General features: G+C 48.5%; 5 protein-coding genes across 26 annotated transcripts in view; 3 read left to right on the forward strand and 2 right to left on the reverse strand.

The window, feature by feature from the left end:
* LOC118514067 (protein turtle) overlaps window positions 1-6173 on the reverse strand; it is a 17027-nt gene extending 10854 nt beyond the window's left edge. For 9 of the 17 annotated variants that reach the window (XR_004906563.1, XR_004906562.1, XR_004906564.1 and 6 more), the window contains exons 1-3: window positions 5438-5564; window positions 4282-4942; window positions 1-419 (exon numbers count right to left, since the gene is read on the reverse strand). The exon at window positions 1-419 is cut by the window's left edge and continues 83 nt beyond it. Coding sequence is in view for 14 of the 17 variants with exons in the window: in XM_036060589.1 (XP_035916482.1) it covers window positions 1-365 (365 nt within the window). In the remaining 3 variants the exon portion in view is untranslated. The other 8 variants (XM_036060585.1, XM_036060580.1, XM_036060581.1 and 5 more) reach the window with 8 other exon arrangements.
* Window positions 6174-6838: 665 nt separating this feature from the next.
* Window positions 6839-7800, reverse strand: LOC118514069 (ubiquitin-60S ribosomal protein L40). 2 transcript variants are annotated; one of them, XM_036060594.1, is made up of 3 exons: window positions 7675-7800; window positions 7222-7451; window positions 6839-7131 (listed from the first exon to the last, which is right to left on the reverse strand). In XM_036060594.1, exons 1-3 carry the CDS (start codon window positions 7797-7799, stop codon window positions 6971-6973), a joined length of 516 nt encoding a protein of 171 aa, XP_035916487.1. In that variant the 5' UTR covers window position 7800; the 3' UTR covers window positions 6839-6970. The 2 variants fall into 2 exon arrangements, with proteins under 2 accessions (XP_035916487.1, XP_035916488.1); XM_036060595.1 differs by having other exon boundaries at window positions 7568-7697.
* Window positions 7801-8031: 231 nt separating this feature from the next.
* Window positions 8032-10876, forward strand: LOC118514068 (cleft lip and palate transmembrane protein 1 homolog). Its single transcript, XM_036060593.1, has 3 exons — window positions 8032-8340; window positions 8407-10045; window positions 10128-10876. The coding sequence occupies exons 1-3, from the start codon at window positions 8266-8268 to the stop codon at window positions 10418-10420; spliced, it is 2007 nt and encodes a 668-aa protein (XP_035916486.1). The 5' UTR covers window positions 8032-8265; the 3' UTR covers window positions 10421-10876.
* A 504-nt stretch (window positions 10877-11380) lies between these two features.
* LOC118514066 (ral GTPase-activating protein subunit beta) lies at window positions 11381-18871 on the forward strand. 5 transcript variants are annotated; one of them, XM_036060573.1, is made up of 16 exons: window positions 11382-11678; window positions 11765-11984; window positions 12214-12243; window positions 12332-12730; window positions 12802-13062; window positions 13143-13595; window positions 13701-13871; window positions 14241-14345; window positions 14421-14561; window positions 14625-15162; window positions 15227-15441; window positions 15749-15910; window positions 16218-16358; window positions 16430-16987; window positions 17054-18512; window positions 18576-18871. In XM_036060573.1, exons 1-16 carry the CDS (start codon window positions 11487-11489, stop codon window positions 18688-18690), a joined length of 5160 nt encoding a protein of 1719 aa, XP_035916466.1. In that variant the 5' UTR covers window positions 11382-11486; the 3' UTR covers window positions 18691-18871. The 5 variants fall into 5 exon arrangements, with proteins under 5 accessions (XP_035916467.1, XP_035916470.1, XP_035916466.1 ...); XM_036060574.1 differs by lacking the exon at window positions 15749-15910 and having other exon boundaries at window positions 11381-11678; XM_036060576.1 differs by lacking the exon at window positions 12214-12243.
* Window positions 18872-19287: 416 nt separating this feature from the next.
* LOC118514070 (cadherin-related tumor suppressor) overlaps window positions 19288-25556 on the forward strand; it is a 48721-nt gene continuing 42452 nt past the window's right edge. Inside the window, exon 1 of the mRNA XM_036060596.1 lies at window positions 19288-20152. The gene's annotated coding sequence lies outside the window, so the exon portion shown is untranslated. The remainder of the gene's footprint in view (window positions 20153-25556) is intronic.

The raw sequence follows: 25556 nt of genomic DNA on the forward strand, positions 1-25556 counted from the left end.
TTACGAACACTTGTGTCTATCACTTTTCTGTATCGCACCAGAGCACTGTACCGGTGGTGGGCTAACAGATCGTCCCCGTCGTGATCATGAGCAGTACTGCTGCTGCTGCTGCCACTGGTACTCCTGGTGTAATTGCACACTGGGTCCACTTTAGCACTTGGCCCTTCTATTGTTGCTTTGCGACGGTATTGCTGCTCTTCGCTGGCGCTGTCGATGCGACGTTTGCCCCCGGGTGCAGGGAATCTATCGCGACTCGGACACGCTTGCCGGGGATTCGTTTTGGGTGTGGTTAATGTGGCATACGATCGCGACCGGCTTAATGCCTGACACCACCGGAAAACCCCAGGGTCCACGCACATGCCCATGCCTCTGATCCCATAGTCACTGCTAACGTACCGTTTTCATGGCGCTGGCTTTACCTACGAAGAAGAACAAAAGTCATGCTCTGCATTAACACACACATTCGAGCTTTGCTGTGCGCTTCAAGAGCTTTCCAACAAAATCACACGTTTATTTAATTGTTCCACAGCTTTAGCTGGTCAGCATTTGCACACACGCACACACACACAAAGAAGAAAAACCACCCTGTCGGAGGATACTTTTCACGTCACGAAACGGCCAACCAACACTGTGTGGCAGCCAGCAGTGTAGTATTTGCACCACATTCCATGGATCAATACAGATTTTGCACAACGATATACTTTATCACCAAACACGCGGGGCGGGTGTGGCCAACGTAATCCAATTCAAATCATATAGCATTCCACGTACACTTTATTGCACTGCGGATTACCCTTGGAACTGCTATTTACCCCTTGGACCTTGGAACCCCCTACCATATTGCTCGCAGACTTTTTAATTATTTACCACTAGCTGGAGCTAGCTGGAATGGATTTTCCTGCCGTTTCGGAACCGAAATGGAAATAATACTGTTTGCAGATGTGTAACTGGCGAAAGTCCGTGTGCAAAACTTTGAAGACTGCATGGAAAATGGAGTAGTAAGCAAAAAAAACTATTCTAATATGCCGTTGTGTGGGCACGTTTGGGCGTTCGAGCTTCCAATGTTAACCCAAAGCCTGCTGCTGCTAGCTAGACCACCCTATTTTTCACCCCCAAATCGTTGCTTAGCTATCCTTTCGCAGCAGGGGCTGAATATTTTCCACCGCAAAAATTAATACTGGCAATTATAATCCACCTATTTCCACGTAAAGCACGCATACACACTCATGTACACATATGCACAAACACACATAGTGCTAGTACTACTGCCTGCTAGCACACCAATCGGTGGTGAGAATATCACACCTTTGCGATTACGATGGAAAAGATAATTTCCACACCAAAGTCCTGACACTTGCAGCTACGCTTCTTGCCCGATTTTCATCTGCTGCACAACGTCCGCAGTGCCTTGTTTACCTTACGCTAGGTGTTCACTGCAGAATCGGCTGCAAATGTTAGCTATTCCGCAAAAATCTAATATTCTTGACCACTAAACACCACTTTTGGAGGAAAATTTGTCCTGGAATCGTACAGCAGAGCGATGTTTGCTGCCTGGGTGGAACTCGAGAAAAACTTTAGCTCAACATTTTCCTCTTCTGTCTCTCAATTTCCGTTCCGTCATCTCTCTCTCACAAGCTCTCAATATCGGTACATTCTCCCGGATGTTCTCCCCGGATTTTCTCGGCCAGCTGCTGCACCAACAGCACTCCCTGCTTGTTCTGGACTACTACTTCAATCTGATCGCTGTCGCTAATGCCCGATATCTCAGCCCTAGACCCAACAAATACTTAACAACACCAACCATAATTATCACTTCCAACACAATGCATTAAGCTTAGCAATGAAACAAAATCAATGTTCTGAACAAAAATCCGGTCCTTCGTCTATTTGTTCCTGAGACTAGCACAAGTACTTCTAATACTAAACCACCACCAGCAATCTTTACCACTGCTCATGCGCTCTGGCGGATTTTGCTCTGGAAAGTGTAACACTCTCGCTCTCTCTGGAAGCGAGTTCGATTCCAACTCCCTCGCAAATGTTTGAAAAATATCAAGGGTTCGCCTGTCGTCTTGACAGGAGAATCCAATGCCCGCTTTCCCCCAGTCTTTCTCGACTTCTGTACACAGGTTCAACCCTCTCGCCCTTACAGAAACAGACGGTCGGACGGACGGACGGAATTTCACACGCCGCTCGGACACATACGATCTGTCCTTAGGCATTCTGGTTTGATTCTGTTGTAGAGCGTTACATTTTTATGTTCCTGAACAGTAACGTGCCCGCGCACATGTTTGAAGGACGGTTTACAGTTGACATTTGTTCAACAGCAGGCTAGACAAAACTCAATGCCATGCTCTACCTACACGATTGCTTTTGTGTGTTTCCAAAACAAACCAGCTCAAAATTGGTAGGCAGTTAGATGTGTCGCTAGTGTAGGCGTGCCCACTACACACCGTGGACTTGAGTACATAAAATATTCCGCATTATGTCCAACTGTTTGCAGATAGCGCGCAGCAATGCAATTGAACGCTGCAAACAAACCAACAAGCCAAGAAGCTTGAATCCACATTTAATAACAGTGATGGCTGGCTTCCGGTCGAAATGCGTGAGCAAATTCTTCAAGCAAAGTGTTTTCCACCGATACGGCAACACGAAGGCAACACTTCTCGACCTCGGTTTGGGGCCTGCAGCACACGGTCACGGAGTTCAAACGTGATGCTGGGTTCCTTACAGTTCAAACACTGGCTTCCTTTCCGAAAACAATATGGACGATTGCAATTATTCCAGCATGCTTTTCTGTTTTCAAATTATCTCAGTTTTCCTGCCGAGAATTAGGGAACTGCTCTATCGACTTATGCTTTCATGGTGTTTCTACCGCAGCATTTGCGTTATGAATCGTGGTAAACGCTGATCGGTACTCAAGTTCGACGTAGCCGATGGTGGTAGCCCTAGGCAACCGTTTCTGCATACCGCAGGTTACTTCCTGCTTCGCTCGTTGGTCGGACACCACTTCCTGTCCGGGAATCGAATTGTGTGATCGAGCGGAAGACCACACGAGCATCATCTTTGGGCCATGCCTTTAGAGATGCCTTTTAATTTTTTATCCATCGATACCTGTCTACGTTCTGTCTTTCTCCCGTTTTTTTACGTAATTTCCCACACTTACGAGGCGAAGGAAACCAACAAAATTCATTCAAAACATAAGCAGGTTCCCCCTCCTGTAATGCTCATCGTGTCGCATCGGCACCAGAAGAAGAGGGCTTTCTTCCACACCAACACAAACCGCCTTAAAACACTCATCGCCAGCCAATGCTGCCTTCTTTGCTCGTCCATTCCTTACCACACAAGACGCCCAAAGTGCGCCTCCGACAAAGTCCAACCACACCACCAGAGCAAAGCCAGGGACCGACGATACAACCGACGAAAAAAGGAGCAAAACGAAAACGCGAACATTTCCCATCCGCGCCCCATCTTTGATCTTTTTCTCCTCCTTTAGCTTTCTTTGCTTTGTGTGGTGTGTTTGCTTCGTTCCTTCTCTCTGGCGTTCGTACCTTCGTGCGCACCCCCCCTGTGACCTGTGTCTTTTCTTCGCCTTTTCATCTTTATTTCGGTTTGGCCATATGCTCGTTCTTAAACTGTGCGACGACTTTCCTTCGTTTTCCACCGATGAACCACATTCCAGCCAGCCGTTTTTTTTTCCTATCATTCCCTCACAACGGCTTGATTTTTGACACAACAGCGTCAAAAGATACCGGATGACACAACTGCACTTGCTCCGGGGCGCAGGATGTGCAGTCAACGGGAGAAAACACGTTCAACCGACAGGAAATGGTTGGGTCCTATGTTAACACACAAAAAAGGGCGACCCCAAATGCGAATACAGTTTTCAGCAGGGCGAATCAAGCATAGCGATTCTAAAACTGGGGAGGTTTCAAAAGGGTTTATTAGCTTACTGCTTTTGCTACGCCTATCGTGGACCCCTATCTGCAAACTGACCGTTGGCCTGCCGAAGCCATAAAACATCTCGCTACAACAACACGCCATCCCTTTGGAAGCGTTTTAAATGCTGCATCGCGCAACCTAACCGCGTCAAAGTAACCACAGCAACAATAGGTGGACATCATTTTTGGTGTGACCCCCATTTACTCTGTTAACCTCGGAAAGAGTTGGCGCATGCATACTCTTTCTTCCCCCCGATCAGCCCTCAACATTAACGCTGCTTTTCCTGGAGGACGACTGTTTTGTTTTTTCGGCGGAAGGATATGGGCCTATTGATACACTTACCACGATGTGAGTATGTCCCTCGCTGGTTACTGCAATCAATAATCCATTCTGTGTGGTGCTGCTGCTGTGTGTCTGTGGATCCTGCAACACAGGTTACTGTGATGATGGCAGAGGCAACGAGAAGAGCAGGTCCTGACGGCCGCAACCACAGGGACACGATGTCACACGCGTCGCGCTTCTGTCGTTTTCGTCCTTCCGTTTGCACTGCTAGCGCGCTGACCTGCTTTTCTAGGCGAGTGTATAGCGTATCCTTGTGTACTCAGGACACTCCAGGGTGTAGGGGCTTGGATGGCGTGCAAAATAGTAGCCCTTTGAAGGGTCACATTCGATTTTCACTAGTTTGACAAACGAACTTTACCACCTTTGACATTTGACGGCAAAGTGCTACCTTCTCTGTGCGCTAAACTCCCAGTAGAGCATTTGCATAATAGCACACACATACACAGAACACCTTTTTCGGGTTTTCCTTTTGTTTCTGCTCACTTCACATGCACACAAACACACACTCAAACACGTGGTGAGAAGAAAATGCACATAACGGATCACAGGAGGCACGGAACCTCGGCGAGACGCACGGGTGCTGGATCACGAAGAACGCACGGAGCATCAGCACTGAGCACACAATAATTTCACAAACACCCACCGAATCAAGCAACTACACCTGCAACGAAATTGCACCCGAAAGAATGAAAAACACGCTGCAAGGATAGAATTTTCACTTGGCCAGCACGCAGCAGCACCAGCAACGCCTATCATCCCCGAATAGCGTTATCGCGTCACACCTCATTTTACTCCGCATACAATCTGGTTTCGGGTGACCGCAAACCTGTGTTAAAATCTCAACACACACCAAGAGAGAACTTTTCCCGTGTTTTCAGCCAGAAAATAATATAACCCGCGCACCCCAAGGGCCAGCAGCAAGCCAGTTTCCCCAGCATCGCATACGCGCACACACACAAGCGCGCATATTGTATCCTTCTCTCCCTGTCTCTCTCTCTCGCTCTTTTGCTCGTTCTCTTTTGTTGGCAAGCTCTTTCTCGCTCCTTCTCTATCTCTCTCTCTCTCTCTTTCCAGCCTATCTGGCCCAAATAGCTTAAAAGTTCCGAAAAGAATAGAACATTTTCCACAAATTTCGAAACTTTTTAACTAAACTAACCCAGATATGCAGATTGAAATGCGAGCACACAACACACCTACACACACACACACATTCACAACACTCACGGGTAGCACACGTTTGGTGAAAAACTCCAGACCCGTAGCACCAGAGCTGGAACAGTGTGTGCTCAGCGTACTTCGAAGATCTTCTGAAAAATGTGTGGATGCGTAGAGTCAACAGAAGCACAGCATACGCTCGTATCGATTTTTTGTGGCCCTAATATGCTCAGGCTTCTTGGCCGCACGTTCTCTCCGGTACCCCGAGTCGTGTGTAGAAGGGAACAAAAAAGCTGATTACCGCGAGAATGAGAGTGAGAGAGAGAGAGAGCACGCGAGCGAGAACGCAGAGCCAAACATCGCTCTTCGGACCGTTTGAGAATGCTATGCTGCTGCTGCTGCTGATGTTCGTTGTTATGCTGCTCGCGCTCCATCGTCATCATCAGCAGCAGCAACATGATGCGCACCTTTGCAAACCCACACAAACAAACTAACCGTTGGGTGGTTCTGCTGCTTTAGCAAAAAGGCACCACTAGAAGAAAAGAGTGTGACGGAACGAAATTCCAGGCAGCATAAATGTGCACACTTACAGAACAGGTTACAAACAAGAACAACAGTCGGCTCCTTGGTAGGAGTGCGCTAGCGTAACACAGCCACTCTTAAGCTGACGGACACCGTTGGGAGGCCTGCTTGCTATGCTGCTTCGCAACGAAACTCCGATCCGATCTTGACCATCAACTCGGCCTACTGCAAGGCTTTGTAGTAAAACCAGAACTATGGTTACTTTTGGTCAGAAATAAAGGCAGCAGCATAACTCACGCACCACGCTCTCGCGCATTCTCTAGCAAAAAAGGAGAGAAAGAAGGAAACATTTCTCTCCTCCAGTAACATCTGAACTCCAGCATCTCCAGATGGGAAGCACAGGGATGGAAACAAAAATCCATCCTCGTTGAAGAAGCAACACACAACGCGTGGTCGGTCGGTTGAACGTCTGACTAAAGAATGCTTTTTCCTCGGTTGCGAGCGCATTCCTAACCGTTTATTCCGACATTCAGCATCCAATATTTGCAGAACAAACTGATAACTCGTTCATTCTACACCCACTTGCTGTAAACAACCGCTCAATTGTATTGATGAACCGGTGTTGTTGCTTTGGACGACGACATATGGCTGCTTTGGTTGAAGTAAAAAAATAAACTAATTTTTTTTCTTGGCGCCACACACGGTTACTAGATCGATGTCGTCTACTTTTTTCTCTACTAATTTGACTTAGAACATAAGATAAGGCTGATAGGACAGGACCCCCGAAATTTCCAAGATTCAAATCTAAAAAGCCTCCTCCTCGTGCTAAACGATTCAATTCTTTCCATTGCGCAATTAAACCTATCATGATACCGTGATCTATGCTTTGCACATCAGCTTTTTTATTCCTCTTTCACTGATGAACGAAACATACACATGATTCCACCAGCCAGCAGCTCACACTTCCGAAATGGTTCTGAAAACAAGTGAAGCCCGTCGCAAACATCACAGCTTACTTCAGCTTCTTCTTCGGGCGCAGATTGTTGGTGTGACCGCACTTCTTCTTGCGGCAGTTGGTTGCTCTCGGGTGCAGACGAGCGTAGCACTTGCGGCAAATCATTTTGTCACAGTTATATTTCTGGGCCAGAATACGCAGCGAAGGCTCGATGATACCTGAGATACAAACGACGCAACATTTTAACTGAACCATGCGTTCTCTGGCACCGGGCGTAGCTACGGAAAGCTACGATAAGAGATACTCACCACCGCGGAGTCGCAGCACCAGATGAAGGGTAGATTCCTTCTGAATGTTGTAGTCCGACAGGGTGCGACCATCCTCCAGCTGCTTGCCGGCGAAGATGAGACGCTGCTGATCTGGAGGAATTCCTTCCTTATCCTGGATCTTGGCCTTCACATTCTCGATCGTGTCCGAAGGCTCGACCTCGAGTGTGATGGTCTTGCCGGTGAGTGTTTTCACGAAAATCTGCATGATTCTGTGGAGCACGAAAGGGGAACACCTTTAGTTTGACATTCGAGGTTATGTACACAGCAAAACGCTGCTAGCGTTCAATGGGAAACATTTCGTTTTGAGGCTTAATTTAACCCATACATTTACTACTGCTGCTTATTATCGCGCGTGGCAATGTGATTAACCATTAAAAGCCATAAAACCACTTATATTTCCATGTTTTCCATTGAAAATCGAATCAAACTCACCCAACGTGTCCGATCGCTGGTACACTTTGACAGGAAAAGAAAAAGGAACAACATCTTGACAGCGAGCAGCAGAACGGCAGGTCGGGTCCACATGCATTTTGACATTTCGTTGGATCGGTCTCCATTTGACATTTCGCTTGTTTTAGATATTAATTTCCTTTCACTACTAACGAAGCACTATTTAAAAAGCAAAATTTAAAATATTTGCAAGGATTTTTGTGCTAAATGTTTGATAAAAGCTGATAAGGAATATAATTGAAAAAGAAGAACTCTGATTATGATCTAAAATAACATTCCATGATGCAACCTTGTTTCCAAAATCACAGCACCACGTCATTCGAATGTCAACCTGACAGTTCGGCTATTTTTTGCCTAGCAGGTCACGAGCGAACTTCAATTAGGAGCATTTTTATATTTTTATATCGGAAGCTGGCTCCGATAAGTTCCCCGACTCGATTCTTCTCGCAGACTCGTGCTCAAACAACAAGTGGCCAAGGTTACTTGGCGTAATGTGCCGAGTGTTGCATCAGTGAATCTTAATTTTCATTCAGCTCCATTGCAAATAGGAAAATAACAGCAATACGGTGCAGAATGCCGCAAGAAGATAATGGTACCGCTCCAGCGGAAAGTGATTCACTGGCCCCTAATGATCAAAACCATCCGGACGTAAGTTGGTCGACATGTTACGGTGGAAAATGTTTAATGAGAAAAGCATCCTTCTTTCTTTCCCAGGGCCCCGTTGAAGCACAACTCCCAGCACAGCTGCAACAGCAACCGTCACGCACTGAATCGTTCTTTGCCATCACCAAATCGCTGATCATCCGAGCATTGATTATTTATTTCATCTCTTCATTCTTCCGCCGTCCTGCCCCGGATGCCGGTGTGAACCAGCAGGCAACGGGCAAATCGAAGATAAATGCCTGGAATCTGTTCGAGAACGGTACCGTGTTCGATTTGCACGTGTACATCTCGGAAGACCAGTACAATGTGGACTTTAATGATCCGAGCAGCCTAGTTTGGTTGCAGGAAGGCCTGGTGTACGGTGATTGGTACGGGGGCCAGAACAAGGACGGCATCTTTACGCTCAATACTCACATTAAAGCGTCTGATCAGCTGATGAACAATGGATCGATATACCTGCACACGTACGTCACGAAGACAGGCCTCAGTCCTAATCCGGCGGCGGGTGAAGATTTTGCTGGCAAACATATGGGCCACGCAAGAGCGATGCTTAGCAAGTACAAACGGATCAAGCGAACCAAAACCCACAACTTGCTCGCCGGAGACAAGGAGAAGTTCGAGAAGGAACTAGAAAATGCCCTGGTGGATGATAAAATACTCGCCCACTGGCATCCAAATCTCACCATCAATCTCGTGACGGATCAAACCAACTGGGTGAAAGGATCCGTGCCGCCCCCGTTGGACGAGTACATCAAATTTCTTCCGAGTGGACAAACGTACCTTCCAATCGTGTTCTACAACGACTACTGGAACATGATGAGGGACTATCAGCCCATCAATCGTACGACTCCCGTGCTGGAGCTTAACCTATCGTACCAGCCACTGTCGCTGTTCAAGTGGCAGCTGTACGCCGCTCAGACTATGCGCAACAAATGGGCCAACAACATGTTCACGGAGGCACTGTCCGGCGGTACCGAGACGGACGAAGATCAAGACTCGCTGAAGGAAGCGCTGCTTGACAACAATCCCTATCTGTTGGGCATCACAATCGTCGTAACGATTCTGCACAGCGTATTCGAGCTGCTGGCGTTCAAAAACGACATCCAGTTCTGGAATAATCGCAAGTCGTTGGAGGGCCTCTCAGTCCGGTCAGTATTCTTTGGTGTGTTGCAATCGGTGATCGTGCTGCTGTACGTGCTGGACAATGAGACAAACTTCATGATCAAGATCAGCTGCCTGATGGGGCTCGGTATTGAGGTGTGGAAAATCCAGAAGGTGGTCAACATCAACATCAGCAAGGAGAACCGCATCTTCGGCTTTCTGCCCCGCATCACCTTCACCGATAAGGGATCGTACGTGGAATCGAGCACTAGGCAGTACGACAATCTTGCATTCAAGTACCTAGGATGGGTGTGCTTCCCGCTGCTGCTGGCGTACAGTGTGTACAGCGTGCTGTACCAGGAGCACAAAGGATGGTACTCGTTTGTGCTGAACATGCTGTACGGGTACCTGCTCACGTTCGGTTTTATCATGATGACGCCGCAGCTGTTTATCAACTATAAGATGAAGTCGGTCGCACATTTGCCCTGGCGAATGTTGACCTACAAGTTTTTGAACACCTTCATCGACGACATCTTTGCCTTCGTGATCAAAATGCCAATGATGTACAGAATCGGATGCTTCCGTGACGGTAAGTGTGCTTTTGCCCGCATGTCTTCGCATGTCTATGCAGAGAAGAAAGTTGACACACATGTCCCCTTTTTCCATTCCAGACATTGTCTTCTTTATCTTCCTTTACCAACGTTGGATCTACAAGGTGGATTCGAAGCGTGTCAATGAGTTTGGGTTCTCGGCAGAAATGTTAGCATCCAAGGACGAGGCAACGGTCGCGAAAGAGCCCGCAGCTTTGGCAGAACCTAGCAGCCCCAGTAGCGCCGATGAGCAGGAGGCTCCCGAAGCAGGAAGCCAACCGTCCTCCCCGAATGCAAAGAGAAGGAAGAACAAAAAGTCTTCCCCCAAGCGCAAGGGGGCAAATAAGACGGCCACGGACAAGAAAGATGACTAGGGGCAACCATGCTGCTAGTAACTCATTGAATTGCTTTGGCCGCTCTTGCTTGGGGCAAAAACACGTGTACGCGCGCATGTGTGTGTGACAGTGTTTGTGTGTAGGCAACTGTTGTCTTATAATGATATCTTGGTGCGTTAATTGCGCTAGCGAATTTGTTTTGTACCCCCTAGTTTATTTAATTTTGTCGTAGTTATTAGCAATGACGCAGTACCACAACCTACTGACGATCGCGCTCCAGATCCAGCTGAAACCAATAACTGTATGAAAGCTTTACTAGGTTCATTCGTTTCCCTAAATACTACATTTAGTAAGATAGTGCGGTGTGGTGTAGAGCAAAAGGAATGAACTGTGGTACGTTTTACATGATCAAAGTACGTGTTAGTTGTAGTACGATAACTCAAAGCATATGAATTTCAAAAGCGAACAAAGAATTATTCGATTGGCCATCACCTCTTCTGTTGGTTGGTGCTGAATATTTCATGCTGATAAAATATCACACGACAAGCTCGTCACTCGATTTAGTATACATCGTTTAGATAAGGTACTTGAGGTTATCTTTACTGTTTGCTCAACGTTTGTGTCATGTCTTTCGTGCAAACGTGTGCACGTGCTTAATCCGGCTTGATAAACATTGTTACGGTAGTCCGCAGATGACTCTCGGTCTGGCCTCAATGTCTAGGAATATCATCCGGCGCACTTATTGCGCCAAGCTTCGGTCAGTAGAAGAGGTGGGAAGAATTGAGGCGATGCAACGACGACCAAATAAACATACTCAAAATAAAGAACCTTGTTGGTTTAGTTACGAATAAAACATAAATAAAACTCAATTTGAATTACAAATGCAATGTGTGATACATATGTTGAGAATTGTATAAAAACATACTAATCAATGCTCACGTTCGAGACACCCTGTACTTTCCCGTAGTTCCATCGTTGCTGCTTGAGGACCCCTGACGTTTGAAACGTCAAAACAAATCAACACTTCGCTGACGAAAGCAAATCACAGCTTTTCGTTTTTCTCACGCCAAAGTCTCCTTGCAGATGGCCACATAATTGGGGCACCATGTATTCCGAGTGGGCCTCACTGTATCCGATTATAGCGGAAAACATTACCAACGCCCAAACGCAGAGCGTGCTGGGAAAGTTCAGCATCGTCGGTGGTCGGGATGTGGCAGCTGTGGTTATCAAGCAATTGGCCAGCACTCTGGGCATCACCAACAATGCAGAACCGAGCAATCTGCACACGGACCAAGAGGTAAGACCCTGCCAAGCAGCGACGCAAGCGAAGGTCACAACGTACTACAGCGGGAAGATCTCCCTTCCCGTCGTCGTCTTTCGTAGGTCCAATGGTGTATGGATGTAATCTGTCACGGATTGTCGCTGCCCCTGTCGGAACACGACATCATCAAGGATGGGGTAAACATTTACTGCGAGTGGATCAGTGCCGTACTGCCGCAGACCAAGATCAGTGTTCCACGCCCCATTATTGACGATCCGAACACATACGTGCGGAAGATAGTCAAACATTTGTACAACCTGTTTGTGCCTCGCCCCGGGGAAGGTACGGTTCTTATGGCATCCCCGTTTAATTGCGTAGACACCAACTACTACAGTGCATTCTCACACGTGTGGTCATGTCATGTGTATGGTCGTGTGTGCACCAATAACCACTAATACCACCCTAGAGAGTGTGCTTGCACGTGTGTGACTCTGTGTAGAACTCTATCCGCGCACCCAATTGGCACAAACTAACTCCATGCACTGATTTTCCAATCTTTCTTCGTTTCAAGTCTGGCCTTTCATTTACGAACAGGAACTAGGTGAACGCTTTTCCACTTTGTTACTATTTCGCCGATCGTTTGCACCCGCCAGCACCGTACTAACCGCTTTGCTGGCTCCTTTTTGCAGGAACGGACACCATCAATCGGCAGGCCGTCCTGTGCCATCGCGTGCTGCGTACACTACAGGACACCGCCCAAAACTCGCAAATACTCACGGTCGAAACGTGGGAAGCGCTGCTCCTTTTTCTGCTGGCTATCAATGAAATTCTGCTGGCTCCACCGATCGTCAAGGATGATGTAGGGGATCAGCTGTGCGAGCGTGTGCTGAGCGTGCTGTTCGAGGTTTGGCTTTTGGCCTGCAGCCGATGCTTTCCATCGCCGTCGTTGTGGAAAACTTTCCAGGAATCGTGCGCTGCCTGGCGCCACCGTATCGCGCTAGTAGAGCAGTGGAACCGGGTGAATCTGGGACTGACAGCAAAGCTGCTCGAGTTTACTTACGGCCCAGCGTTTCCTGAAATGAAAATAGGTAAGACAATCCGTATTAGCTTGCGCACATCCGCGAGTGTACTTGTACCGGGAACTGGTTATCGCTTGCAGCTGAGGAAGACGCACATCTGGTGCCCGACGGTATGACCAACGATGGAATCGCACAAGCTTGGATACGCTTTCTGAAGATCCTCGGAGCACCGACCGACCTGTGCTGTCCGCAGGTGATCAGCCGCACCCCACAATTCGTGCAAGCCGTCCTACTCAACGCTGACGGCATCGAACCGCAACACCATCCCTGTTTGCTGAACCTTCCGCAAATCTTCCTGAAGACTCTAAAAGGAATTGCCGGCTTGGTGGATGCGTTCCTCGGTAGGTATTCAGCAGCGCGGCACGGTTGTGGATCGTTTCGAGCTGAAACCTTTGACCGTTTCTATGTATTTACCCGTAAGGCATAGCCCAGTTTAGAATGGACGAGAATGCTCTCATAGAAAACTTCAATCAGCTGACATTCTCGAGCGCTGGTGGTGGTGGTGGAATGCAATCCAGTAGTGGATCGGTAATTAGCTTTAGACACTCAGGAGGCGAGATCAAAACGAGTGCCCTGCGCGCCAGCGGCGGGCTTGGGGGACTCGGCCTTGGAGCTGCGTTGGGCGTTGTTGGGGCTGGCGGCAGCAGTTCGACCACCGGCCCCAATGCTGTCCCTGGTGGAGGTAGTAGTAGTGGTGGTAGTGGTGGCGGTGGTGCTGGTACTGGAAGCAGTGGAGTCGGTTGCATAAACAGTGTTAATATTGTAGGCTGTAGTTCGAATTCCGTCGCCGCTGGGGTTCACCAGAACAGCGGCAATGGAGGAAGCACGCCGGGGGGTTTTGGTTTTTCGTACGATGCATCGTCAGCAAATCAGGGTAAAGTCGCAATAGATTAGATGTTAAATTGTGCTGTGGTTGTTTACTAACGTCATTAAACCCATTTCAATGCGCCATGCCATCAAATTATAACGATCATCATAGCCGATAGTTCGGGATTTTGCAATGGCAAGTCGTCGTTGTTCATCGCTGACACTAACGGATCGGCAAACTCGCCAACGCCTCCGCTACAGCGCCGTTTGGCGAAAAGCTTCAGCGTCGCTCCGTCGCTACCGTCAGCCCATGCCGTCATCTCGATGGCATCGCAAGCCAAGGGTGCGTTCGATTTACTTGCTTGTTCGTCCCCGGAATGTGTGTCTTACTGGTAGTTGTTTAATATCTTGCTGGTGTGCTATCATACTTTAAATGGCCTTATTACAGTTCTTTTGTAATTGTGTTTGTATCCTGTGTAGCCGTTCATAATTTGCTATCGCACCAATTAAACAGGCATGCACGTTGCAGCTCATACCGCAGACAATGTACATATCGTAGAATCGTAGTCTCAACACCATAACACGTGGCCGATCGTTTCGACCGTTTCAAATCATCGCACAGTTAAACATCTCGCTGTCATTATCATTGGTAGTGTTTTGTGCCCTTTTGGCGGCAGGTATTAAATAACTTTTTTCGATTGCACGATTGCAGGCTTTACAAAAGGTTCATTTAGTGGACTTACTAGCAGTCGAAGCTCGTCCAACCACCCGACCAATGCGCCCCAATCGTCCTCGCTGCCGTCAACTGGATTTTCCTGTAAGCTGATGCACCCGTGCGGAGGTAGCTTGGGTGGCCGGCCAAAGTAGTACAGTTTCTCGTTGTTTCTTGCAGCCATGCTCTCTTTATGCCAGGAAAATCGATATCCCTTAGCGGCAAACCGTCCCAGATGCAACAGCATTTTGCACCTCTTCGGCGAGTGGCTGTTCGACGCGGCTCACATAGGCGGAGACACGTGGATGCAAAACACCAAAAGTAAGTTTGCAAACGATATTAAACCAAATCAGCTTCCGCTACTTATTCGTGCGTCGTCTCCAGAGCGTGCGGCCGAAGCAAAACGGCGCCCTTCCTCCATGATCATGGACAACCGCAAGGGCAGCCTGTCACAGCCACCGTCCCTGTCCGAGGTGAACGACGTTGCACCGGGTCTTACGATCGACAAGTACGAATCGGGCAAGGCGGAAGCGCTCGGTGCGCTGTGCCGCATATTTTGTGCAAAGAAAACGGGCGAAGAAATCCTACCCGTGTACTTGGCTCGCTTCTACATGGCACTGCACCAGGGTCTCAAAACGAACGACAGCCGGGAGTGCATGGAAACTCTGGCCAGCATTCTGTACAACTCGTCGGACCTGTTTCGCATTGACCTGGAAGGAATTCAGGTGCTGCTGCCATCGTTCATCGGCGCCTTGGAGCTTATTCTGCCCGAGAAGGAGCTAAAGCTGCGGTCGCAAAATGTGGTCCTTAACAAAACTGAACTGCGGCGGGCGGCCATCAACATTCTGCTCTCCATATTGGCCTTGCCGCTCCACTTCCAGACACTTCCCATTCGGGATATCATGGGTGGACCAAGTGACAGGTGCGAACAAGGCCTTCTTCCAGGGTAAAGCTGGTACTTACTTTTGAACCTTCCTTTTTTGTAGAAGTATCACCTTCATTCACCTCAAACCGCGACTCATAAACATTCTCATGAACGCTCTGCAAGTGGAGACGGACCCGCAAAACACACACATGCTACTGGGCGGATTGCATCTGTGCGTTCAGGACGCTGTCACGTTCGAAGAGACGGAAAAGGGGTCCGCAGAAGTATTGCATTCGCTACATCCCACGGCCGAAACTGCCAACTTGCTCAGCTCGGGTAAGCGGTGTTCATCGGGACTCTTCGTCCTTAACGTGGTTTTCCCCCTTTATTTTATGGCCGCTCGAATTGATCACCGCATTGCAGCTTAAAGTTTATAAAATGTTTATATTTTCTTTTTTTTTTACTTTCAAATCTTGTTTCACCTTCTCACGATCGAAATTATATGGTTTGACAATCATTGCTTTTCGTTAATGTTGTACCATGCCATCGGGAACGATCGACCGATTCGAATGAAACAACATACTGCATCGCACCATTTTGTACGCATCATTCACACGCGCGCACACCTTTACGCCGCTGCTAGCCTGCTCCGAGAAGAGTGCCTACTCCATGAACAGCGCCAATTCCAGCATCGGTGGACACAGTACCGCAACACTTAGCAATGAACCTTCTAGTTTGCCGGCTTTTGATGATTTCTCATCCGACATTATTCATGAGTTAGAATTGAGTTCATCTGCAATTTATGGTAATTAGTTAGTTTTTTTTCTGTCCCTCAGTCCTCCATTCCCTCCCACCCCATTGCTACCCTTTCCTTGTGTAAATGCTTGATTTCGATTCCACACCCCAGAATGTGTAGCAAGCCCGAGTTGTTGTATTCAAAGCCATTTCTTATTGCAACACACGATTCACACCACTGTACTGCACACGTTCCGAATACAGACAAAGGGCACGTAATAGTAAATGGTAGTAGTTAGTGAGGATGTGTTACAGTGTCCCTTTTGTTGCTTGAGTTGCAAACAGAGCAATAACATCTCTGTTCTTCACTCTCTCAGATAGCGCCCATGCGTTGTTTGTACGAGCGACCTATCTGGTGTGTCACCGTTTGATTTCGTCGTGGAAAACCGACCTGAACGTGTCCCTCGCTGCGCTGGAACTATTGACCGGTTTGGCGGGAATGCACGTTAAAGATTCAGGTAATGCTTCATAGCTTAAGTGTGTATCGCACTTGTCCACTGATGATGCGGATTTGTACGTTTCTCTGTAGACGTGTTGGAATGTAAGCGGGCAGTGAAGTGGATTTGCGACTACATTTGCTACCAATGTTCGAGACCACCGCCGGCACACATCAAGGATCTGCACAGCACCATCGTGGCAGCGTTCCAGTGTACCTCGGCCTGGCTGATGAACCATCCGTACTTACTGCAGGATAAAGAGTGCCTCACGATCGTACTGGAAGTGGTTGAGTTGGGTATATCGGGATCGAAAAGTGTCGGCAAACCGGGCGAGCCGGTCAGGTACAAGGACGAGAAGGAGCTCAAACCGGCCAGTATGCGGGTGCGCGATGCGGCGGAAAACATGCTTACCATGATACTGGAGCAAATCGATTACTTTCCCAATGAGTGTGGCAAGCAATCGCTGTCGTCGCTGTTGGATGAAGTGGTGCTAGCAAAGCATTCCAACACTTCCGGCGAGCACGTCGGCGAGCTGCCCCACGAGCAGGCGATAAAAAAGTTTAAATACTTTGTGACGGAAAACTCGACCGTGCTGGCGCTGTTTGAGGAACCGCTGGGCAACGACCAGGATCCCCAGCCGACGGTTACAAGTACGAACCTGCCGCTGTTGAGGCTGTGATGTGACAATTAATGCTTTTCTCCTACATTCTTTCCAGTTCTTATCCGTGGTCCATTCGGTCGCCATGCCTGGACAATGCAGTTGCGCCATCTGTCCCGCAGCAAATCGGGCACAAAATATCATGCTCCTAACCCGGGCCGACCTGTACCGATGAACGACATTATGATGCGCCAGGAGGTGGAATATAAGTATTTTCCGGACTCGGTCGATCGCATTCCTCCGTGCATTGTGGACTATTCGATCCCAACGCTTGATTCGGCGGAGCAAAAGATTGGCAATCAGTCCACGAAACAGCTGGCCCGTTTGGTCGAGCAGCAGGTTGGGTATGAGAAGCTCTCGTGGGCTGAAACGGAATGCTCCGTCGACGGGCTGGGGCATGCGCAGGAAGCTTCACCACCAGCTGTGTGCCACGAGTTTCAAGCGGCGCGACTTTTCCTGTCCCACTTTGGCTTTCTTACGATCGGTCAAAACAATGGTGCTGGACAGAAGGTCGACGGAAGTGCTCCGCTGCTAACGACTCTCGATTCGTCCAAGCCGGAGTTCTGTCAAGACTTGAAAATATTGGACAAAATGTCCCCCCGCTCTTGTGACACCATACACGCGTTCTATGTGAAGGCCGGCCAGAGCACGGAGGCAGAAATCATCGGGAACATGGATCCGGATAGTTTGCCGTCCATTGATGCTCATTTCTGGCGGATGCTGTACACAATTGGGTGGCCGGTAAACGTTCAGGAGCACGCAGGCTGGACGGGTTTCATCGGAAACAGTTGGAAGATTCCACGCGAGAATAAAGCAACTCCACAGCAACACGGTGACGAACCGAAGGGTGCTCGATCGCCAGAGGAATGGAACCTGAACGGCGAGAAAACGGTGCTGTACTGGGCAGACGTTTCCTCCGAGATGGCAATCGTGGTGCCAAACCGTAACAACAAGGTCGACATCACTGTGGACGATAGTACCGACGGAACCAGCTGCCCGTCCACTACGTACGAGCGTAGCGTGAGCGAAATTCAACCCCGCTCGTCCTCCATCTCTTCCAATCATCAACCGCGCCAGTTCTCGCTGGACAGTGAATCTGCTCGCTTCGGTTCGATAAGTAAATCGGCCGATCCGATTCCACCTATGCGCCGGCGAACCGGAGCCTCCAAGCCCAGCACGCTGTACACGGCGCCAACGGCAAAGGTTTTGCTCGTCTGGTTGGAAAGCTTCGAGGATCACCTAACGTTCCCGATCGACAGCCTTTTGCACTACACTCGAGCGGGATACGCCACTCAGCACGGTTCCGCTGCAGCTGCGAGTTCGAGCGAATGTTTCATCATATACCTGCACGCACTGTCCTCGAGCTTGCTGCGCGTGAAACTGCAAGGACCGGTGGGACGGATGAACTTTGCCATCCCGCTGATCGACGGTATGGTCGTCAGTAAGCGAGTGATTGGATCGCTCATTCGTCAAACCGCGTGCAATATGGCCAAACGGAAACGCCTGGACAATGATTCGTAAGTTGCCCAAATCCAGTTCACACATGGACGATGCTAAGATGTTGTTTTCCATCTTTCCAGTTACCAACCTCCGCACGTTCGGCGTCGCATCAAGATTCAAGAGATCATGCACAAGTACAAGAAAGATCTGACCGAGGCAGAGATGCTGGCTGACCTGTTCAAACCGTCAATATAAGGGGCGGTTTTCGGCGGTGCTTAAAAGTATTACGCTAATTTATGCCTAATCCAAATGTAGTTTTATTTCGTTTCGGAATAATAGATTTTAATATTTAACAGAAAACGTTATACAATTGCTAACAATTGTTGCGATAAAATAAAACACTCCGATAGCAAGTATTTACTGCACTGACATTGAATGACTTTTTTATATTTATTTCATAAACAAATATGATGTGGTTTGCGGGTTTTTTTTTTACCAAATTGATGCTCCAGTGCCCACTGTCCAAGGCCGGTTTTTATTTTCAACAAAGCTTTTCCACTCTGTGTGCGTGCAAAGAAGCTCAAAAGGCAGGGTTCGCGCACGATGAAAATGATGAAAATTCATTAACAAAAAGAGAGTTTTGCTAAACAAAACTATTTCCAGCATCTTTTGTTATTAGTTTGCAAAAGTGTGAAATGTTTTGTTCAATTGATTGGCGCTCATGGGTAAAATCTCAGAACAATTTTCTTTGCTTCTCACGCATCGGCTGAGATCATGCCTAACTTCTGCCCGCGCTTTCGCTGTGTGCGTAAGATCGGCGATGCGCCTCCGGTTCGAACGATCGCCAGACGCATCCAGCCACTAGTACCAACTCGTTCGCGCAACATAACGGTCGTCGAAAGGGCACACGATCGTTTGCGGGCAACTTAGAGCAAAAAGAGTGACTGAGGCTGAGGTGGGAAATCGTGTTTGCGTTGACAAAAGCTTGCCGTAGCTTAGTGTTCTGGTGCGAACGGAGGAGGATTTGCTCTAAATTCCCTGACGCTTCCACGACTGTGCCGATCGTGTTTAACAGCGTGTGTCCGTCCAGTGTGCGCCCGATCAAGTGTCGCCAAGTGTTGTGATCCCAGGTAGAGTGTGGTCGTTGTTTCCCTTTTAATAAGGGCATTTAGAGATAAGGGCGAATTAGAGTTTATACAGTCGAGAGTAAGGGGCAGTGTGTGATTTGATGGAGCAAGGCGGCGCTCAGATGTGCAATTCGTGCAATGGGTTTGAGTAGTGGCAGCACTACCAAAACAGTGGTTCTCGTTTAAAACTCGGCGGAAAAGGAGTTTTACAGGCTGGCTGCCTCGCTTGTACGTGAATTCCATCCACGCCACGCACCACCATAGCAGCCAGTGAGTCCATGCCCGTTTGCTGCGTATGTGGTACAAAAGTGCGAGTGCGAGTGTGTGCGAAGAAGGGTCATCGAGCGAAAGAATACAAAAAAAGGAGGAAATAAAGCAAGTGCCGAAGAGCAGGGGGAAAATTACAATATACAGGAATTTGTGTAAAATATTTCCGAGACCCGAGACGGAGACGGTGGCTTGCAGGGCAAGGTGCAGGTCCTGCAGGTATGCCAATGCCATAGAGAAGCGCAGCAGCAACGAACGAGTACAGCACGTGCATCGATTGACAAGTTTGGGTTAGAAGAAATTTTCCGTGCAGAAAACGACAGGTAAAAAATAGTCTCTATCAAGAGATAAAAACTGAGTGTTCGTTTTTTTTCTCCTTTTTGTCTCCGTGTTCCGCTCCCAGCCAAAGCAGACGGATCGATCGATCGATGTTTAGACATGCCGATAATCGTTTAGCGAATGGCACCGCCGTGAAGTAATAAGTCTGGCTGGCTGGCGCAGAGAGTGAAACAAATGAATGAAGTAAAAATCAAAATAACAAATTCAAACCGCGCGCCAATGCACGGCGCAGTGCAGAACAGTGTAGAAGCTCGATAAATATTCAACCAAACCGTGGCGAGAGCAGATCCGCGCCATAGAAGGCAGCGGGCAGCGGGCGACGGGCAGAAAAGTTGCCAAGGAATGTGTGGCGATCGCGCATCCTTTTTGTGTGTACGGCCGCATGTTGGAACACGCAACACGGACATCCGAACACGGGTGCATGGTTTTTGGGACATCGGCACCGGGACCGGACCGGATCGGGGCTCGATGAGACGGATGCTCGGAGAAGCAAGATGTAAAACGTGATGATCATGCTCGGCCTCCCTTTTGACACACCTCTGCAAACGTTCTTTCTTCTCGTGTATGCGTGCGTAAGTGTGTGTGTGTGGGGCTAAATTTTTCCTTTTTCCCGACCGGAACGTGGTCAATATTCCCGGTTAGTACCGCCGTGAGCGGACCCCGAACTCTGCCGAGTTCCGTGTGTAAGGAAGACACATTTTCAAAAATTATCCAAAGACCCGACACACGTTTGCGAGACGCAAGGGATGTGTGTGTGTTTTTTTGTACATACACACATACATTGTTCGTGTGTTCGTCCCCGTACGAGCGAGAGACTATGACAAACTCTACCCGTTTTTGGACCCATCGAACCAGTTTCTTTCCAATAGCCGTTTCCCGGCCGCCTTGCGAGCCCCGACCGCCTTCGGCAGGGCTGGTGGAGGCAAGCCGTGGTAAGTCCTTTCTGCAACAATTATAGCCTCAAAAGGGCGCAGGAAGGTGGACACGGCACAGCGACTAAATACCGATAACCGGTAGCAACGACGGGGCAGAACGACGACGGCAACAAACGCTTGCTTGTTTGTTGCCGATGTTGAGGATTTTGTTTTTCGCTTAATTGTTGCTTTCAATTAAAATTCGTAAGGCGAAACAACGGCCCGGCTTACGGCAGGAACAACCGAGCAGCCACTGGCTGGATGGTTGGAAAGTGTTTTTTCGGTGGCTGTTTATTTTCGCTGAATTACCTTGTTCTCTCACCATTCGCGGCGCTTCGGCGACTAGACGACGGTGGTGACGGTAGGTGCGCCGAGAATCACGTCCTTTGCCTGCTTTTCCGGAGCCATAGTCACATGGCGAGCCTTTCTATCTGGTCGGAACGATTTAACCTGCCACCTAACCATGGCTGCGGTTATCCTGCGCCGGGTTGCCGTATGCAAAGGGGGGGAGCGTTGAGAGATTATTGGCAGTTTTATCTTATCTTGAAGTATTTTTTTTATGCCCAACTTCGCTCGCTTCCTTCCATTCGGTTTCGGAAGTGCTTTGCGCCTCAGTTCCATTTTCACATTGGAGGTAACGTATTCAGCGAATAACTTTATTTAATTATCGATAAAACTGACCAACGCCGGGACAAGGGAAATCTTGGGTAAGAATTAGTCAGAACGGACAATTCTACTAAATCAATCATTTGGCTGGAATGATGCCGTCAGCCATTGCCACCATGCCCTAAGCAGACTACCCTAGCTGGCTGGGGTTCGCGTTGAGTGCTTTGGTCGCTTCTACAATACAACTTCGAAGGTACTTTTCAGCTTGTTCTGTACACTGCGGCTATGATGATGATGATGATGATGATGAAGATTTGAAACCTAATCCCAATTAACATCTTTGAACAGCCAGGCCAAGTACTTATTTATGGGAAATTATATATAATTGTATAATCGAATATTCTGAGCGCAAAAGTTGGACACATACACACAGCCAGCACCAGCAACCGACGCGTTTTTTGTTGGTGAGGTTGGTTAGCGTGTTGCTATTATTACTGCGCTCCTGTTGAATGTGTGCTTTTTGTCTCCACCTCGCAACTACGCGATGAGAGGCAAGGATTCTCGTTGCGGAGTCGCGACGGAGCTGGGTCGTTCTTCTCGTTCGTTGTATGCTTCAGCTTTGATTCAGCAATTTTCGGCTGCCACCGAATTTCCAGTTTCCTTCCATCCTCCGCCACAGCCACTGTGCACTGAGCTGGCCTGGCCGAGCTGAGGTCTGGCCGAGGCTAGTTTTCGATTTCTTTCCTCCCAATAATGCTGCAGAGGCGCGCGCAATAGAGGGAAAAAACGTGTACGGGTTTCATAATAGCTAATATGAGAAATTTGGCTTTGTGTCTTCGGGGTCTTCTGGCTGCCGTCTGGACTCTGCCCACATCGGGAGCGATGATCAAAACAGAATTATGGCTGAATGCCACAGGAAAAAAAAACAGCGCGCACACAAATTTTCAACGATGGAACGACGATGTGGATGTGCACGTTTGTTCGATCATCTTGAGGAATTTGGTTTTTTGCCTCATTATAAGCGTGGTGTGTGCGCACATGGAGCGGCGGATGATGAGGAGAAGCGCTGGTGCCGGGTGAATCAGACACGGTGGCACTTCCGCACTCGATCCAAAATTCCTCCAATTCCAATTCCTTACACTGCGCCCGTCCGTAACCGTCACTACTCTGTCACGGAACGCTGGCCATTGCGCCCCAATACTCAGGTTCGAAACTTCCTAAACAACCCCAAACTGCTGGACTGCTGGACGCTAAGGACGAACAATGACGAACAATTGGTCAGAGTGGAGCCCGAACAGATGCTAAACAACATGGGAACTAGCAGATGACGATGCGTTACGACGTGTTCCGCCTGCAAAACGCTGCTCGCTGAGAACCGGTGGAAGTGAGGAAAAAAACTAATTTCAATCGATTGGTTCAATTCATTGAATTATTCTAAAATCGTAATTTCACGATAAACCTCCATTATTTTCTCTTGTGGCTTTTTTTGTGTGGACGTTGCTACTGCTGTCAAAAAGGGCCTGAGTCATGCCACGCTGGCGCACTAATGAACGTTTGTTCCAGCCGTGGTCCAGCCGTTTTTGAACAGTTAATTTGTGATTCCGGCGCGAAGCAAGTACCAGGCCGATGGCGACGACGTTAGAGACAACGGTCGATGACAACGTAGCTAAACATCCGTGTATCAAATTGGATCAGCATTGCAGAAGCATAGGGTCGAGGGACGTTAGAATGACATTCAGGAAACGGATCGGAACACATGACTAATAAAGCAACAGTTTGTCATGTAAAATTGTATTAATTTATAATAAAGTGTAACACGCACTCCTATTTTGCTTGCTTCTACTTTTACGCACCGATTACTCTTGAGATTGGTCCTAGTTTAATCCATTGCAAGAGTAAACAGCTTCAACAAACATTGACTATTACAAGAATTTAAACGCCCTATCACGTCGAAAGACAAAACTTATGATAGATATGGAATACAGATACTAAAGAGAATCGTTTTTCACAGTAAGATAAAAGTAAACAATCCGGAAAAAATGTGTACGCTCCTTAACTAGGCACGGCACGGTCGGGTCGAAATAATTGAAGCAGACCACCAGAACAAACAAGAGCTTAAGCAAATACATACACACACTCGCACACACACACCGCACCGAAGCTTAAAGGTAAACAATAGATAAAGCACACACATACACACACTGACCGGGGAGCGATTGCGCAGAGGAGGGATTCTGTTCTTACCGGGAAGTATGGGTGTAATAATAGGAGGGAAATTGAGAGGAAAGCTTTACGTAATTGAATCGACAAATATGGTAATACTAGAAATTCCACTTCGTTACCGAATAGAAGATGCATAGTCATCGGATGTGCCAGGGGGATGCACATTTATGGATGACATCGTCTGTCCGACATTTCCGCGGGCCACAACAACAGATCACTTTTTCCCTCGCGGCCAAACGATGATGATGGGGGTTTCTTCATCCGTTCCCGGGTCCTAAGAGGGGTGAGGAGCGGGCGGTTTGGTTGGTGGAACCAAAGGGGGGGGGGGAAAGAATAAATAATAATCCAGTGCAAGAAGGCGATTTTCTCCCACTGTTTTCCTTTCCTGCATCGTTCTAACAGCTACGAGCGATACAAAAGACTTCAACGATGGAGGCGATTTAAAAGCGACGATCCCTCGCTCTCGCTCACGTATTTGGTTTGCACTTGGAGCTGCAGTTTTATGCGTGCAGTCGTTTAGTAATAAAATAAGCTAACTAAAACTAGCCCTCGGTATTCGTCGCAGCACTATAAACCTAGCTGGACGCATAAATGAGTAGAACCGTGAACGCTCGCTCGGTGCGCTGATGGGAACGTGTAAGATGGGACAGCATTACCCCCACGATGCAAAGACGCACATTCTAGCGGGCAACGCGAACGGCGAAACCATTGTACGTTGGGCCATATTACATACCACTGCATGGGGCCAGAGATTAGTGACAGCGTCATGAGTCAAAAGCGGGCCACAGCCCAGAACTATCAGAGCAAGTAGCCCGAGCGCAGCCCGGCGAGCAATGCGCACATGGTAAGAAATATCGAAGCCACTCGGGTGTCGGCTGGAGGCCAAACGCTCTACACTCCGAGACGGGAACGAACCCTATCGAAATGGTGCCCAACATGGCCGGGAGAGGTCTCGCGAGGGACGGTTCGGCTCACACTGGTATGCGTCTGGTCTGGCTTGTGTGAGTGTGTGTGTTTGTTTGTATCATGGTGTGAAGCTGCGAAGGAAACGCAAGGTTTCGGGCCTGGGCAATCTACCTGCCTGCACAAACGCCATCGAACATCTCCACTGCCTGCGTCGCCGCCAACTCGGCCAACACCACCGCCACGCCATGATCATTGATCGCGAATGCGAGCAAAAGGAGAGAAAAACTGTGTTTTTCTAATGTTTGTATTACGTGCTCGTTTATAGTAAGCCGTCCTGTGGCAACGAAGACAACGAGCCTCGTTCATTATTCCTCCAGAGCGCAAGGAGCGCTTGCACGGGCACGAAAGAGAGGCAACACACACTCGCTGAAGAGATGGATAAAGCAACGGGATGGAATGTACGAGCAGACCGTGGTCGGTTTCTCATGGCATGCCTGTGTCCCGGGGAGAGCTCGAAAGGCACACACAGCATCATCGACACCATGCTGAATCACGTTTTATGGTGGCGCAACAGAGATCCGCTTTACCCAAACTTATGGGCATCGATGGACGAGCAAGAGAGACCGTGTCCAGTGCGAAGGGTTTGTACGGACAGATCTGGTGTGTGCGTATGTGTGTGTATGGTTGTGTGCACCAAACACTGGTACAGGTTACGACGACGACGACGACGTCGACGACG

This window comes from Anopheles stephensi, chromosome 3 (genome assembly GCF_013141755.1).
Source record: "Anopheles stephensi strain Indian chromosome 3, UCI_ANSTEP_V1.0, whole genome shotgun sequence".
Classification (NCBI taxonomy): Eukaryota; Metazoa; Arthropoda; class Insecta; order Diptera; family Culicidae; genus Anopheles; species Anopheles stephensi.